The 13,775-nt window shown below is 43.4% G+C and overlaps 1 protein-coding gene across 15 annotated transcripts in view; it reads right to left on the bottom strand.

Annotated features, from left to right (window-relative positions):
* tns1b (tensin 1b) overlaps positions 1-13,775 on the bottom strand; it is a 116,271-nt gene that overhangs the window by 84,472 nt on the left and 18,024 nt on the right. Inside the window, exon 1 of one of the 15 annotated variants that reach the window (XM_016671586.1) lies at positions 8,818-8,993. The exons of the other annotated variants lie outside the window; for them this stretch is intronic. Coding sequence (XP_016527072.1) covers positions 8,818-8,883 — 66 coding nt within the window. The 5' untranslated portion in view covers positions 8,884-8,993. Of the gene's footprint in view, positions 1-8,817; positions 8,994-13,775 lie in introns of those variants that run through there. 15 annotated transcript variants of the gene reach the window in all.

The raw sequence follows: 13,775 nt of genomic DNA, 5'->3' as shown, positions 1-13,775 counted from the left end.
GGGACATGGTGGGAGCCGGTGGGACCCGGTGGGACATGGTGGGAGCCAGTGGGACATGGTGGGACATGGTGGGAGCCGGTGGGACCCGGTGGGACATGGTGGGAGCCAGTGGGACATGGTGGGACATGGTGGGAGCCGGTGGGACCCGGTGGGACATGGTGGGACATGGTGGGAGCCAGTGGGACCCGGTGGGACAGACCGGGTCACAGAGGGAGGAAATGGTTCCAGACAGGCAGAGAGGACCCAGGAGGCGGGTCAGGGTGGGAACAGGCCCCCCTCCCCCCTCCTGGGAACTGAGCCCCGTTCCCTTAGAGACGCACGCTAATCCCTGCCTAGCACTCATTAGCACACAGGCGCTAACAGGCAGCAACTGTGTGGACGGAGGCGCATTAATGAGACGACGGCGCTGCCTCACCCTGCCATCACTCCTATCAACTGTTTATATGTTCACGCTGTCAAAACTGATCAATGATCAATATTTACTGATACATCTCTGATTTACTCCTGCAGAAAGATTATTTATGTCTAATTTCAAACAGTTTAAGATCCTTCAATAATGTTTTTATTTGGACTTTTGTTACTTTTAGACATATTTTCAGTTTAATGTTTCATACTGACATCAGGAGCAACAACAGGAACCCCTCGTCAACCTGGGAAGGGTTCAAAGGTCATCTCCAAGCTATCTGAAGTCCATCCTCCTCCAGAGAAAGAAAAATAAACTATTAAAAATATTTTAAAGAGAAAATTTAAAAAGTTGTAAATAATAAAGCAAAACAATGATTTTTCCCAAGAGGAACACAGATCCAGCCCACCGTCACGGCATGAAGCTCAGAGCGCCGTCTGACTCTACAGGCCTCAGTCAGCAGGTCAAAGGTCACAGTTCCAAAACACAGCAGAAGACCTACAACACAGAAGGAAAAAAAAAACAAGCTTTCCAATGGCCTAGTCAAAGACCAGACCTCAAAATTAACTGACAGGTTGAGATGGGATCAAAATGTCTCCACAAGAAAATGAAACTTTGTTTTTCACACAGAAACTTTTCTATAAGACCAAATCATTATAATAATGTTATGATGCATGAAGCTGAAGGTGAGAGAGGTCAAAGGTCGCCAGCACTAAGGAGACAGGATTACAAAACAAAATTTCAATCAGGTATTAATTCATTAACTGGTTTTCTTTCTGCCGGAGCCTCATTACATCTCCTTTAAAGGATGTTCAGTTTGACCCGTCCGCCTGGACCAGAACCTGGACCAGAACCAGGCCCAGAACCTGGACCAGAACCAGGCCCAGAACCTGGACCAGAACCAGGCCCGGTTAGGTAATGTTAAACTGCTCCAGACCCGGACCGGTACCAGACATTCCAGCTGAATAACGTCAGCAAGCAGAGAGCGATCTCACCTCTGATTACGCTTCAAACATGACCTCAGTCAGAGGCAGCCATGTTGGCTGGGGCAGCGGATGACATCACTCAGAAACACCAGTAAAGACGGCTGTAAGCAGCAGGTACTGATTATTTTCACTTTAATAAGCTGATCTGAATTTAAATCTCTGGTTATAACAGAGAACTGCTAGTATTCCAGTGAGGAACCTGAAGTGGAACTGAAGCCCCGCCCCCAGACAAACGATCCTACCTGAGTGGGCGGAGTCAGGAGACACTGAGGGGCGTGGCCAAGAACACTGCAGCCAAATTAGTGACATTTCCACTTTATCCATCAACTTCTCAGACCGTCTAGCGACTTTTTCTCAGAACATCGATTAGCGAAGCCACTAGAAACAAATCTAGCATCAAAAACTCAACTAGCAAAAACTTTTTCAAAAAGCCATCAGCAAAGGGAATTGTATGGTTTGTTTTATATGTATCACATTGTAATTGTATGGCTATGCAATTCCTGTTAAAAACCAAATAAACAAAGTCTGCAAAAAAAAAAAGCCATCAGCAACAAGTGGAGCAACAACTTTATGCAATTTGTGAACCTGCACATTATCCACACTGTTCTGGTTCTGGGTCTGGTGACGGCTCGGCTAAATTCGTGTGGATCCAGTAACGGACAGAAACGTCATCGCAAACGGATCGGACCGGCAGCAGGAAGTGGACCCGGGTCAGAACCGAATCAGAACAATAAAACAATCTGGACCCAGAGAGAGAGAGAAGGCAGCGGCCCACCAATCAGATGCCTGCAGTCATCTGCACTTACCAGCTAGCATGCTAACATGCTAACATGCTAGCTGCCATATGGCTGCATCCTGTCTGAGTCCAGCAGTTACAGCTTTTATTTATGTTCAGATTCTGATTTTAATGCATTCATTCATAATTCATAAAGGACTTTTATTGATTTAGGCTGGTTTTCTACAAATGTTCCAGTTCATTTCATCTACCAGCAGAAATGAAAGTTGATTCATTTTTTATGAGTTTGGAAACCCAAACAAGTGTTGGTTCAGACGGTCTGGCTGTGGCTCCAATTAACTCAACTGGTTCTGTTAACCAATCAGAAGTCTCCAAAAACATGACATCATCATCTGGTATCCCTCATCCCTTAAAGAGACAGTAATAATTCTGGATTTATTCCTCCCATTTCTACCAATACGTTTATTAAATCTGATGAGTATTTATGAGGCATGTTAATGAGTAAATTAACAGAAACAGAATCATTTCTTCATGTTTCCATTATTTTGTCTTCATTTCCTCTCCATTTCTCATGTTAATATTCTGGCCTGGACTCAGGTATGTGTTACATAAATCCATATAAAGCAGGATATTAAGCTTCAGCTTCATTTGCTTTCAGAGAAAATCACAGAGATTAGATTTCAGTTCAAACAAAACAAAGCAGCGAACCGATTTCAGAACTAAAGAAAACAAATGATTCCTGCAGAACATGAATGAGAGCGAACTGAGAATGAGACACGTCGAGCGGAGTTCAACATGAAACCATCTGGAGTCGACAACGACCGTCAGCAGAACCACCGCAGGAGGTCTGAACCACAGCAGAGGTCAAGAAGTCAAGGTCACCTGCCGGCGGATCGGACCCGCCGGGTCAGGAAGAACCAGGCTGCAGCTGACCGGGTCAGCTTTGTGTGTTTTATCTGTGCAGGAACAAACGCAGGACATTTCACAGCAGTTTGACTTGGCCGCTACGTTCTGCCTCTGGCAGCAGAACCCCGACTGGACCAGAACCGGTTCTGGGTTTTCACACCAACAGCAGCTCTGCTGAAACATTCCCATAAAAGGAGTTTAACCCGAAACGCAGCGACGAGCTGCTGGGAGTCACTTTGGGCTTCTTATCGTTTTAATTAAACTCATAACTTCAACATGTCGGGGTCAAGGTGACCGAAAGGTCAAAATTAGTTTTAAATATTAGAAAATGATGTTTGTGTCCAGATATTCTGTCCGTCTCACTCAGACAGGATATTAGAGTTTTGCAGGATATGAATTAGAGTATAACCACAACTGAAAATCTACAAAGATCAAAATAAACCAAAAGAAATATTTGAACCAAAAGCATTAACCAATAAAACAGACAGAAGTCAGATAATAACAGCAGAAAGGCAAAAATTATGTTTCAAGATGGTGGCAGATGGATAATTGCTTTTTTTTTTTTACTCAAGGAAAATCTGGAGACAGTTAGGCCATAATTATTCAAGAACACTGCAGATAAATTTACATTTTCACTAGTACTAGAATGTTTATAGCACTTTCAGGTTTTCTGTATGGCATTAAGTCCTTAAGTCCAGTTTCTTAAACATCTGAACTTTCAGACAGTCCAGATTTTTCCCCCCATTTTTAAGGCTTTTATTGTGAACGTTTCTTATACTTCACTACAAAGCAGAGGAACAAACTTATTATTCGGGACGTGTTGCTGAGTGGAAGCAGACCCTCGAACGGCAGCAGCCCAGTAAACCTGACAATCTGGTAACAAGTTAAACAGCCAAACCAGGTCAATCTGAATCCAGCATGAATGTTTACTTACGTAGCATTAGCCGCTAACAGCTGACGTAGCTTCCTTCTGCTAGCAGCAGCAGAAAGAGCCTGGCTGGAACAGTTACGTCCAAAGTGCAGCTACATTTATGAGTTTATGCTCCTGGGTTGCTGAAGTTTCACTGCCTTCCAGATAAACATCAACAAAACATCCTAAGTTTTTTGATAAACTTAAAATTGTTTAATATTAAATAACACTTCAAGCTTTAAAACTAAATATTAATGCTACTCTTTACCAGGGTAATCATTAGAACCAGTAACATGTCATCCCTGAAACATGGAAGTTAGTTTATGAACCTGACATGTCTGAGTCACAGCATAGAACCGCAGTACATAGAATGTGACCTATAGACGTTCCCATCAGCTTTCTACTTTAGCTGCCCTGATCCTTGATAAACTTGATCAATGTTTTAAATATTCGTGAAGTAAATTATTTCCCCATAACTTCTTAAATCTTTTAGATTACAGAAGGGAAACATATTTTGTGGGCTTTTTAAATGAATCTAAATCATAATTAGCTTTTGGTCACATGCTAACTGTGATAGCAAAGGCTTAAGGTGAACTAAGGTCATGACACATCTGAGGATTAAAAACAAGGAAAACAAAACAGTGTGGAAGTGCTCATTGCATGCTAACTGCTGCTAGCAAAACAAGCTAACACCCATCCATTACTCAGCATTTTACACAATCCAGCACTGTAGCAACAAACAGCAGCTAATCTGGGACGGATGCCATTTTGGATTTTCAGGTTGTTCTTCATGAGAAATCTCTGATATTCTGTCTGTAAAGGGAGTTTGTTGTTCTGAATAGTTCAGGTAAACTGATAGCAGGTATGTTACTAACACCACACTTCGTTCTACAGCATCATGTCTTCCATGATGGGCATCCACACGGGTTTAAAGGTCAATCAGGTATGTCTGTGGACCTTGCAAGAGGTCAAAGGGTCAATTACCAGGTCTGGTTTTCAGAGGACAATGAAACCATGTGGAGCTGTGAGAACGAGGGCGATTAGACTCTTCTTACGCAACAAACTATAAAATTACACAACCTTTATGTTCACCTGAGTTGAGAAAGGAGGTCAAAAAGCCTAACTATTTCATTACAATAGGAGTAAAAAGGATAAAGGTTTTCTGACAGGATAACGGTGGAGGTGATGCACGGTTTGATTCAGGAGGGTTGAGACGAATGTGTCCAGTGGAGCGAACACAAAGCTGGGGTCTGCTGGTGGTGGTGGGAGGACCAAACAAAGCTCCACAAGTTGCATAAATCAGTGGAGCGAAGTGTTAACCTCCCTTATTCTGCTGCTTCACACGTTTCACACATGAAACCAGCCACAGATGGAAAAAATCACCGATCGCCACGATGCAACGAGAGCAACCAGGTGGGTCCGATGTTGGATTTAAAATGGGCCCCAAACGTGGAGCGCTCGTCTTACGACCGGCTGGGGATCAAAATAACTCCAGACTGAAAGAAAAGAGGAGCAGGAGAGACGGTCCTGACGACAACAGGAAGCTGGACACAGTCACAACCTGCTTCCATTACAAACGTCCCCAAAAGTGTCAATATTTCACTCATGAAAAAGTTTTTTTTACAATTGCGATGTTTGTTAACTGAGAAACGCAATTTAAATCACACGACTGAGTTTGTTCAAACAAAAAGTCATTATAAATCCTCCTCCTCCTACTTCCTGTCGTCTTCTTCGTCTTTTCCACCAGCAGTAACATCCAGTTGTGGATCACATGATTTATGTGACGCAAAAAAAGTGTTTCCATCGCAGCTTTTCAAAATAAACTCATTTCAATGCAGTCAGAGAATCACCTGATCCCAAAGTAGGACAGTTTTTGTTTTTCTCTCTTTCTGCAGGTGTAGCAGCAGACGTCTGCAGGGTTTCCTCATGACTCTTTCTCTCCTCTACTTCTGTTTCTCCATATATTTTCTTTTCTGTCTTAATGGCCATTAAATTTTAAATAAACATTTACATGTAAATCAAAAGGAGCATCATGTGAAAGCCGTAACGTTCAGCTTGTGACAGTAAATCACCTTCAGTCCCTCTAGGTAGTGCTGGACGTGTTGGGATTTAAAAAGAAAAAGTGATTTCAATCACATCGCTGAGGATGCTGAGCTCAGACGGATCGGATCCACACCTCTGATCACCAGCAGCAGTTTTTGAGATCAAATCCCCCCGACTGACACCTTTCCCAGCCACTTGGCACCAATCTGATCCGGAATAAGGACGACTCCTGAATGTCAACACCTTTAAAAACTCTGGGTTTATTCCGGGTTCATCTCTGAGAAACCTGATAAAATCTCTGGTCTCTGTTTTGGCCTTCATTAATTATTCAGTGTGTTTGGTGGGTGAAGCTCTCCTCTGAAGGCTTTGTGTTTATTTTGCGCCGACTGTTTGCCCCAAGCGTCTTGGCTTCATTTCCTGCGTCCTTCAAGTCGTTCCTGCCAGGACTTTTCCTGGATTTTCTTTCTGCTGGAGGAGGAATCAGCGTTTATCCAGGAGCATCCTTTCTGCTGAGCGGAGCCTGTCTGGGTCTTTGAGGCGGTCCGTTTCCTGGACGGGGAACCCAGACTTTGGTCCTGACATTTCCTCGTCGTGACGGATTTAGCAGCAACATGAGCTCCAAACCTCAGAATTATGAAATACAATGATGAAACAGGAAACTCAGACCTGATTGTCTCGATAATAATCTGGTTACAGTGAAACATTTAATATGATATAAAACTGATTCATAGTATAGTTTCTGACAAAGTATTTACATTATTACATTTACAGGGTTAAATGATTTAATAAAGTCCATCTGTAGTTCCAAACATATTTATAGGATAGTAGTTTATATGTTAAACTACTAATCCTAGTTTACTGTGATAAAAACACTGAAATTCCCTGCAGCTTGTTAATTGTCCTGTTTTAGTGTTTTATGGTCCTAATGGAGGCTTTCAACATTCAGGGAGGTCTTTGTGGGGTGAAAGGTCACGGATCTTCTCAGAACCATCAGCTTAAAGCCACCAAATATGATTTTAAATGAAGGATTTATTCCATTTTCTACAGACATTCATCATTAAGATCCCGCTGCAGTGAAAGTGAACAGAAACTATGAGCTGAAGATGATTATTAATTAAAACGTTCAGCAAGAGCAACTCCCAACCTGAACCTTCCTGGGATTCGTTTCAACCCCGAGTCTCAGTTTTTGGGTTTATTCTGCAGAAATTAGACCAAACAAAGTTTCAGTTTAGGATAAGAACCGTTTTCCAGCTCAAAGAGAAGACCAGAAGATCCTGGAAAACGTAGAATCGTGTTTGGAAAGGAAGCTGAAAGCAAATAGCTGAGGATTAAGTTGAGAAAGGATTTTAAATCAGAGATGTTAAACGATCCGGAGCGTCGAGAGGCTGAGAGGGGGAGGGAAGGAGAGTCCAAATTAAAGAGGCTTCAAACAAAGCTCTGCCTTCCACACGGGGCTCAGATTGAACCTCGCCCCTTTAAGTGAGCCCGCTTTGTCGCCCCGCTCTGATCCAGTCAATCAGTGACCCGCGGCTTAGCTGGGGGGCTTTGAGCTCCTTTACGACCCGGAGCCCCCGCCCCTCCGCCTCGCCCACCGTTCCTCAAAAGGAAGAATGGTAATTAACTGATGAAGAGCTCAGTGAGATTATCCGGCCCCCCGCCGGGCGCCGGCGGTGCGGTAGTGTCCCGGAGGAGAGCGGCCCGATGAGGAGGGACGGATCTGAAAAGGTCCATTCAGACCGGACCGCTTTCATCTCAGAGCGGCGATCAGCGACGGGAACGCCGCTTCACACCCGCACAAACGCAGCGCTCAAAGACGGAATGTCAGACGGAGGTCCAAACACGGGGAGCATGGGCCGGACTGGGCCGGACTGGGCCGGAGCACGGGCAGGACTGGACTGGATCGGACCGGACCGGACGGACCGGAGCACGGGCCAGACTGGACCGGACCGGAGCACGGGCCGGACTGGACCGGACTGGACCAGACCGGACCGGAGCACGGGCCGGACTGGACCAGACTGGACCAGACCGGACCGGAGCACGGGCCGGACTGGACCGGACTGGAGCACGGGCAGGACTGGACTGGATCGGACCGGAGCATGGGCCGGACTGGACCAGACCGGACCGGAGCACGGGCAGGACTGGACCGGACCGGACCGGACCGGAGCACGGGCCAGACTGGACCGGGCTGGAGCTCAGAGCAACGCTGGTAAAAACGTTAATGGGTTGATAGAGGAGCCATGCTGGGATGACATCCTGGAGGCGGAGCTTCAGAAATAGCAGGAGCTTCTTAAAGAGACAGAGGCCCAATTTCAAGGTGTTAAGATTACAAAGTAAACGTTCTTTTAAGTCATATTTGATATATGTGGCATTTTTATAACAACATAATGTTATACAAGTGTAATATAGTTACTAATATAGTTTCTTAAACATAAAACTGCCCTTTAAAGCTCAGCCAATGTGAAAAAGTGGTTTCAGTCTCCATCTGTCCTTCAGACTGGAGCAGATCATGAGGATCTTTTGCTCGCCGACAGATTGAAGCAGAAACAATTTTAACCAAAACTCAGAATAAAAACATGAGATAGTAAAAGATTCACACGTCTAATCACGACCAAAACTCAACAAACGTTCTGAGCCAAATCAGAACCAAACCACCAGAACCACTCACTGAATCTAAAACTTTCTCCCCGGGCAGCAGCTCATTTCAGAGCCCCCACACCGCCGGGGCCCCACGCAGCCGGGCCCTCACCCCGCACCCCGCCCCCAACACGTCGGACCACCCAGAGCTTCAACTGACCCGGCGGCGCCGCTCAGCCTCGGTTCTGACGGATCTCACCCAGAACATGCAGGACAGGCAGACCCAGGTCCGAGCCGCAGGCAGGCTGAGGGAGACGGACGGCATGATGCTTCCTCAGGGTGAGCCCGGCCGCCAGCCGCAGGAAGGTCATGACCCCTCTGGTCCCCACCGTGCTCCGCTGTCCGCTCCGGATCAGAACCAGGCTCCGGATCAGAACCAGGCTGCCTCTCTGAGCCGCTCCGTCAGTCTGAGGGAAACTTTCACAAAGCGTTTCTCCTCCAGCTGGGGGTTCGGCTGGGGGAGGGGGTGCTCCGCTCGCCCATTTCTCCCTCTCTCTCTCCAGACCTCCAACTCTCACTGCTTTTAATTTCATTCATTGCCCCCCCTCCCCTCTGCACCCGTCCTCTTCCCCTCCCCCTCCTGTTTCTGCGTCCTTTTTAATATTTCATCAGCTCTGCCTCCGTTTGCCCTTCAGATGAACACACGTTTCCCCTGACAACAGGAAATGCAGCCGCGACATTTAGGATCTCAGTCCTGGTTGGAAAATCGGCATTAAAAACAAAAAAACTTTCCTTTCTTTAATTTAGAGCGATTAAAACTTTCAACAAAACAAATTCAGGATAGAAAAACACAAGTAGCAACATCTAATATGTGCAGGAAAGAAAATCAGGTTCTCATCCAGTCCGGTCCATAAGTTTACATACACTACCGCTTCAAATGTAAATCTGGATAAAAACTTTCTTTTTTTTCTTACAAATTTCAGCAAAACCAATACAAGAAAAAAAATTCAATAAAATATTATGCAAAACAAAAGGTGTAAGAATCTAATGAAAAAATGAGAAGACATGATGGTGAGACATGGTGGTGGCAGCACCATGCTGTGGACAGACGGGGTTAAATAGGAGAGGAAGAGTTAAGATGTTATGCTTCAGATCAAAGCTGATTTATGGGCTAGAATGGCCTAGTCAAAGTCCAGACTAAGCTTCACCTTCAGTCTGTTCAAAACAGGTGAAACCTAAACTAGAAGACCAGAGGAGGTTGATGCACGCCGCACTTTTCAGATTTTATTTGTTAAAAAATGGTAAAAATCCTGAATAATTTTTTTTTTTACTTCAGTTCAGGTTGTTCATAGAATACAGAAAAGTTCTGGGATCTAAGATGAAAAAATTAGAAAAGTGATCAATAATTTTAGTTTTTTTTTAATTGGAGTTGTATTTTTAGATAGACTGACGTTTCCAGATGTTCTCCATCCAGTCGGAGGTTTTCCCAGCATGCTCGTTGTTCGCCGTAAACACACACCCTCTCAGGTTCACAATCAGCCGCTGTGTTGTATACAGGTCTGCCAGTTTCTCACACACTGTTCAAACACACAGAGCCAGACACACCCAGAAACACACACACACACACCTACACACACACACACACACACACACAGCGTTAATCTGCTGGCATTTCCTCAGCTCCACACTGAGACGCCCAGAAAAATCCTCCTCATGTTTGGTTTTTATTTCTATACGTTTACATGACGACTAAAAAGAAGGTCCAGTCTGTCTGGCATCTTTCAAATCGAGGCTCATCCAGTCCGGTCCATCCGAAGTTGAATTAAATCAAAATCAACTTCGATGCTGAAGTGAAAGCAAAATAAAAACGGAAACTGAGGAGTTAGCATCCAGATGCTAATGAGCTAATGTTATCACTGTGAAGCTCAAAGAAACAACAACTTGACAGAATAATTATTCAAGATATCAGTGATGTCATTCTGACTGGTCAAAATGTTGATAAAATATCCAAAATAAAAAAGTAATCTGGATAAAAAAAACTTCATTATATTTCTAATTCATTTGGAGTCAAACTAACAGTTGTAGAAATTTAGTTTTGCGGAGTCATAATTTGCTCAACATCTCTGCAAAAATTGAATCTCATATACATCTTTAATTAGAAATATAAATAAAAATAAAACTTCTTAAATTTACTTTATGACTGGTTATAATTTAGTTGTTAATACCTGGAATATGTTTCAGAAACACAGTAATTAATTGTAGATATTTATAATTAAGGACAACTTAATGATAAATCTGGTATAATTTATTTAATATCAATTCAACTTAAAAATACTATATTGATTCCCTAAGGGAACTCCGGTGCTGTTTTAACTCATTCATTCAAAAATCTTCAAATAGTTATTGTAGCTGATGGTGGCTGTTTGTAGCAGTCTGTGTTACAGCAAATTTGTAAAAGCCTCTGACTAATTACTAAAGACTAGTCAGAATGTAATTAGAGATCTGAAATATGCATGTTGTCTAGTCAAAATATAAGATAGATATTAATAAACTAATATGTCTGTTCATAAAACAGTTTCCAATTTCTGGAATAAAAGCTGATTTTATATTAAAATGGCTTGCCATACAACACTGATGTACGGTAAAATAAAATAAAATAAAATGAAATGAAAACAGATTCCGATAACTGGAACCAACCAGCCGATCCCTAACCTGTTCCTGCACAGCATGTGGTGACAGTAGAGAGGAAAAACTCCCCGTTAAGAGGAAGACCCCTCCAGCAGAACCAGAACCAGAACCAGAACCCGCAGCCAGTCGACTGGAGGTTTGAGGAAACAGAAGAACTGAACCAGGAGAACTTCCTCAAGTCGTGGCTCCATTGACTTTTTGCGAAGTACCGCATCAGAAAAGCTTGACAGAAACGGAAAAGTTCAGAATAAATTTCTCAATTTTGCAAAAAGTTTTACACTCATTTTTTTTTGTCTTTTCTTAAACAATAGAGTTAAAGTGAAGATGGAAACATGTCGTAATGACTCAACGCTGCCATCCACTGGTGGCTCTGCGCCTTACCAGAGGCACCAAACCTCGAGCTACAAGCGAGTTACCATCCTCTACTTCCTGTTTATTCCAGCCATGCGCAGCGTCAACATGATGACATCACGCTTTACGAAGCCGGTTTGATTCTCTGAACCAGTTTATGGAAACACAGATAATTTGCATTTTTACGACATTTTAAAAGTTTGATCAAAATTCGTGTGACAATTGGATGAAACCATAAATACTGTTACTGTAAAAAGTTAACGGTAGTAACAGCTCCTTTAGTGGCTTCATCTAGGAGAGAAACAGCTAAACGGGTTTAGAGAGAGTTAGAAAGCAGAAGCAGGACTCCAATTCTAATGGAAAGTTGAGTGGAAGAAAAATAACCAACAGAGATAAATGAACAAAGTCGTATACCAGAACATTTCAGATTTCTTTCTGCTTCTTTCTGCTGATGATCCTCATGGAGAATCTTTATTTCCCAGCAGGCCTTGGTACCAGCTTTAGTTACCACGGTGACAAACAGAATCTGGAGGCCATCATGAAGAGGAAGATGATGAAGACGAGCTCAGCAGGACCTCAGGCTGTTCCCAGCCGTGCCTGCAGCGCCCTCTGGTGGCCACGAGGCAAAATGAGCCCAGAGAGCAGCAGAAACAGGAAGCAGTGATGACAGAGGGGGGGAGGGAAGGGGGTTGTTGACACAGAGAGGAAGAACCTCCCCACCCCGCTCCCCCCCAGGGACACACCCTGCCCCGCTCTGTCTCCCCTCTGCTGAAACAATGCCCCCCTCGGCTCACATGTGCTGAAACGTTTTCTCTGTCCTCTGAAGGAGCTTCAGCCAACCAGCTCAGAGCTCAACGCCGCCCCCTGCAGGCCGCCTGCAGCCACAGCATGAAGGGAAGCCAACCAGAGCAGAAACCAGAGCAGGAAACTACAAACAGGAGAAAAGTGAAATATTCTTTATGAAGTGGATGTAAATAATATACAAGTTTCCCTTTCTGAAATCAGGGACAAAGACTGAACTGTTTCAAGCCGTAATTTATTGTAATGTTGATTATTATGACCCGCAAATATATCAAATCAATAGAAAGGATGTTTTAAAGAGAAATATTTGGTTTCTGTGAATTCTGTTCACTTTTATGTAATGTTTGGTTGGGGCTCCTTTTGCATGAATTCCTGCATCATCGTCTTCATCGTTGGTCTGGTGTCTCATCTTCTTCTGTACAATACTCCATAGCAATTTCACTAATACATTAATCTGCTAATCTGTTAGCGCTTTAGCCAATTTAACTTCACCTACATTTTTCCATATAAATTCTAAAGAACTAATTTATTTGGCTGTTTTTTAAACTTTCAGATAAATAAATATCAACATTCAATATTTATCGACTTAATTCTTCAAATATTCATGCTATTATTTTGAAGGTGATATGGACAGTGGTTCTGTTTCCTCTCCTCGTGTTTTCACTTTTTTTCTCAATAACTATTTCATACAAGAAAAAAACAAAAGACAGACAGTGGAGAGTCAGATATAGACATAAACACAGTACCTAACGGAGTTATGGAGCATGTTTATGTCCAAATTAAATCGCTGCTCAAGGGCAGGCATGATAGTGATGGTAGTGATTTAGCGTTAGCTTCTGCTTCCGCTAAGTAGCCTAGCTAAGTGAAATAAATCTAGAGCTGGAAACTAGAGATCAGGCTGAACTTTGACCTTAACCTTCACGTAGAGTCGGCCCTCTATCAGCTGAAGAAGAACATTTCCAGGATCTGCTGTTGTCATAGCGACCTTCCAGACCTCTCAGCTCTTCTGGTTCTGGTTCTGCTCTGCATCAGAACCAGAACCAGAATCAAACCTGAAGAAGCAGCATTCAGCTTCTATGCACCACAAATCTGGAACAAACTTCCAGAAAATTGAAAAACAACCGAAACACTGAGTTCCTGACAGCTGCAGAAACAGAACCGCTTGGATGTGATATTTAGTAGACGATACTAAGCTGAATTTTTAAGATGCTGAAGTTCAAAATGAGCAAAATTCTCACAATATTCAGCAAGAACAAGACAGGAAGTTAACCCTGCATCATAATTCCTAATACTCCAGAAAGATTTCCAGTAAAGTCTGCATACATGTCTGCGTGTGTGTGTGTGTGTGTGTGTGTGTGTGTGTGTGTGTGTGTGTGT

This window comes from Poecilia formosa, unplaced genomic scaffold, assembly GCF_000485575.1.
Source record: "Poecilia formosa unplaced genomic scaffold, Poecilia_formosa-5.1.2 Scaffold47, whole genome shotgun sequence".
Taxonomy (NCBI): Eukaryota; Metazoa; Chordata; class Actinopteri; order Cyprinodontiformes; family Poeciliidae; genus Poecilia; species Poecilia formosa.
This window is presented reverse-complemented; position numbering and strand designations above follow the sequence as displayed.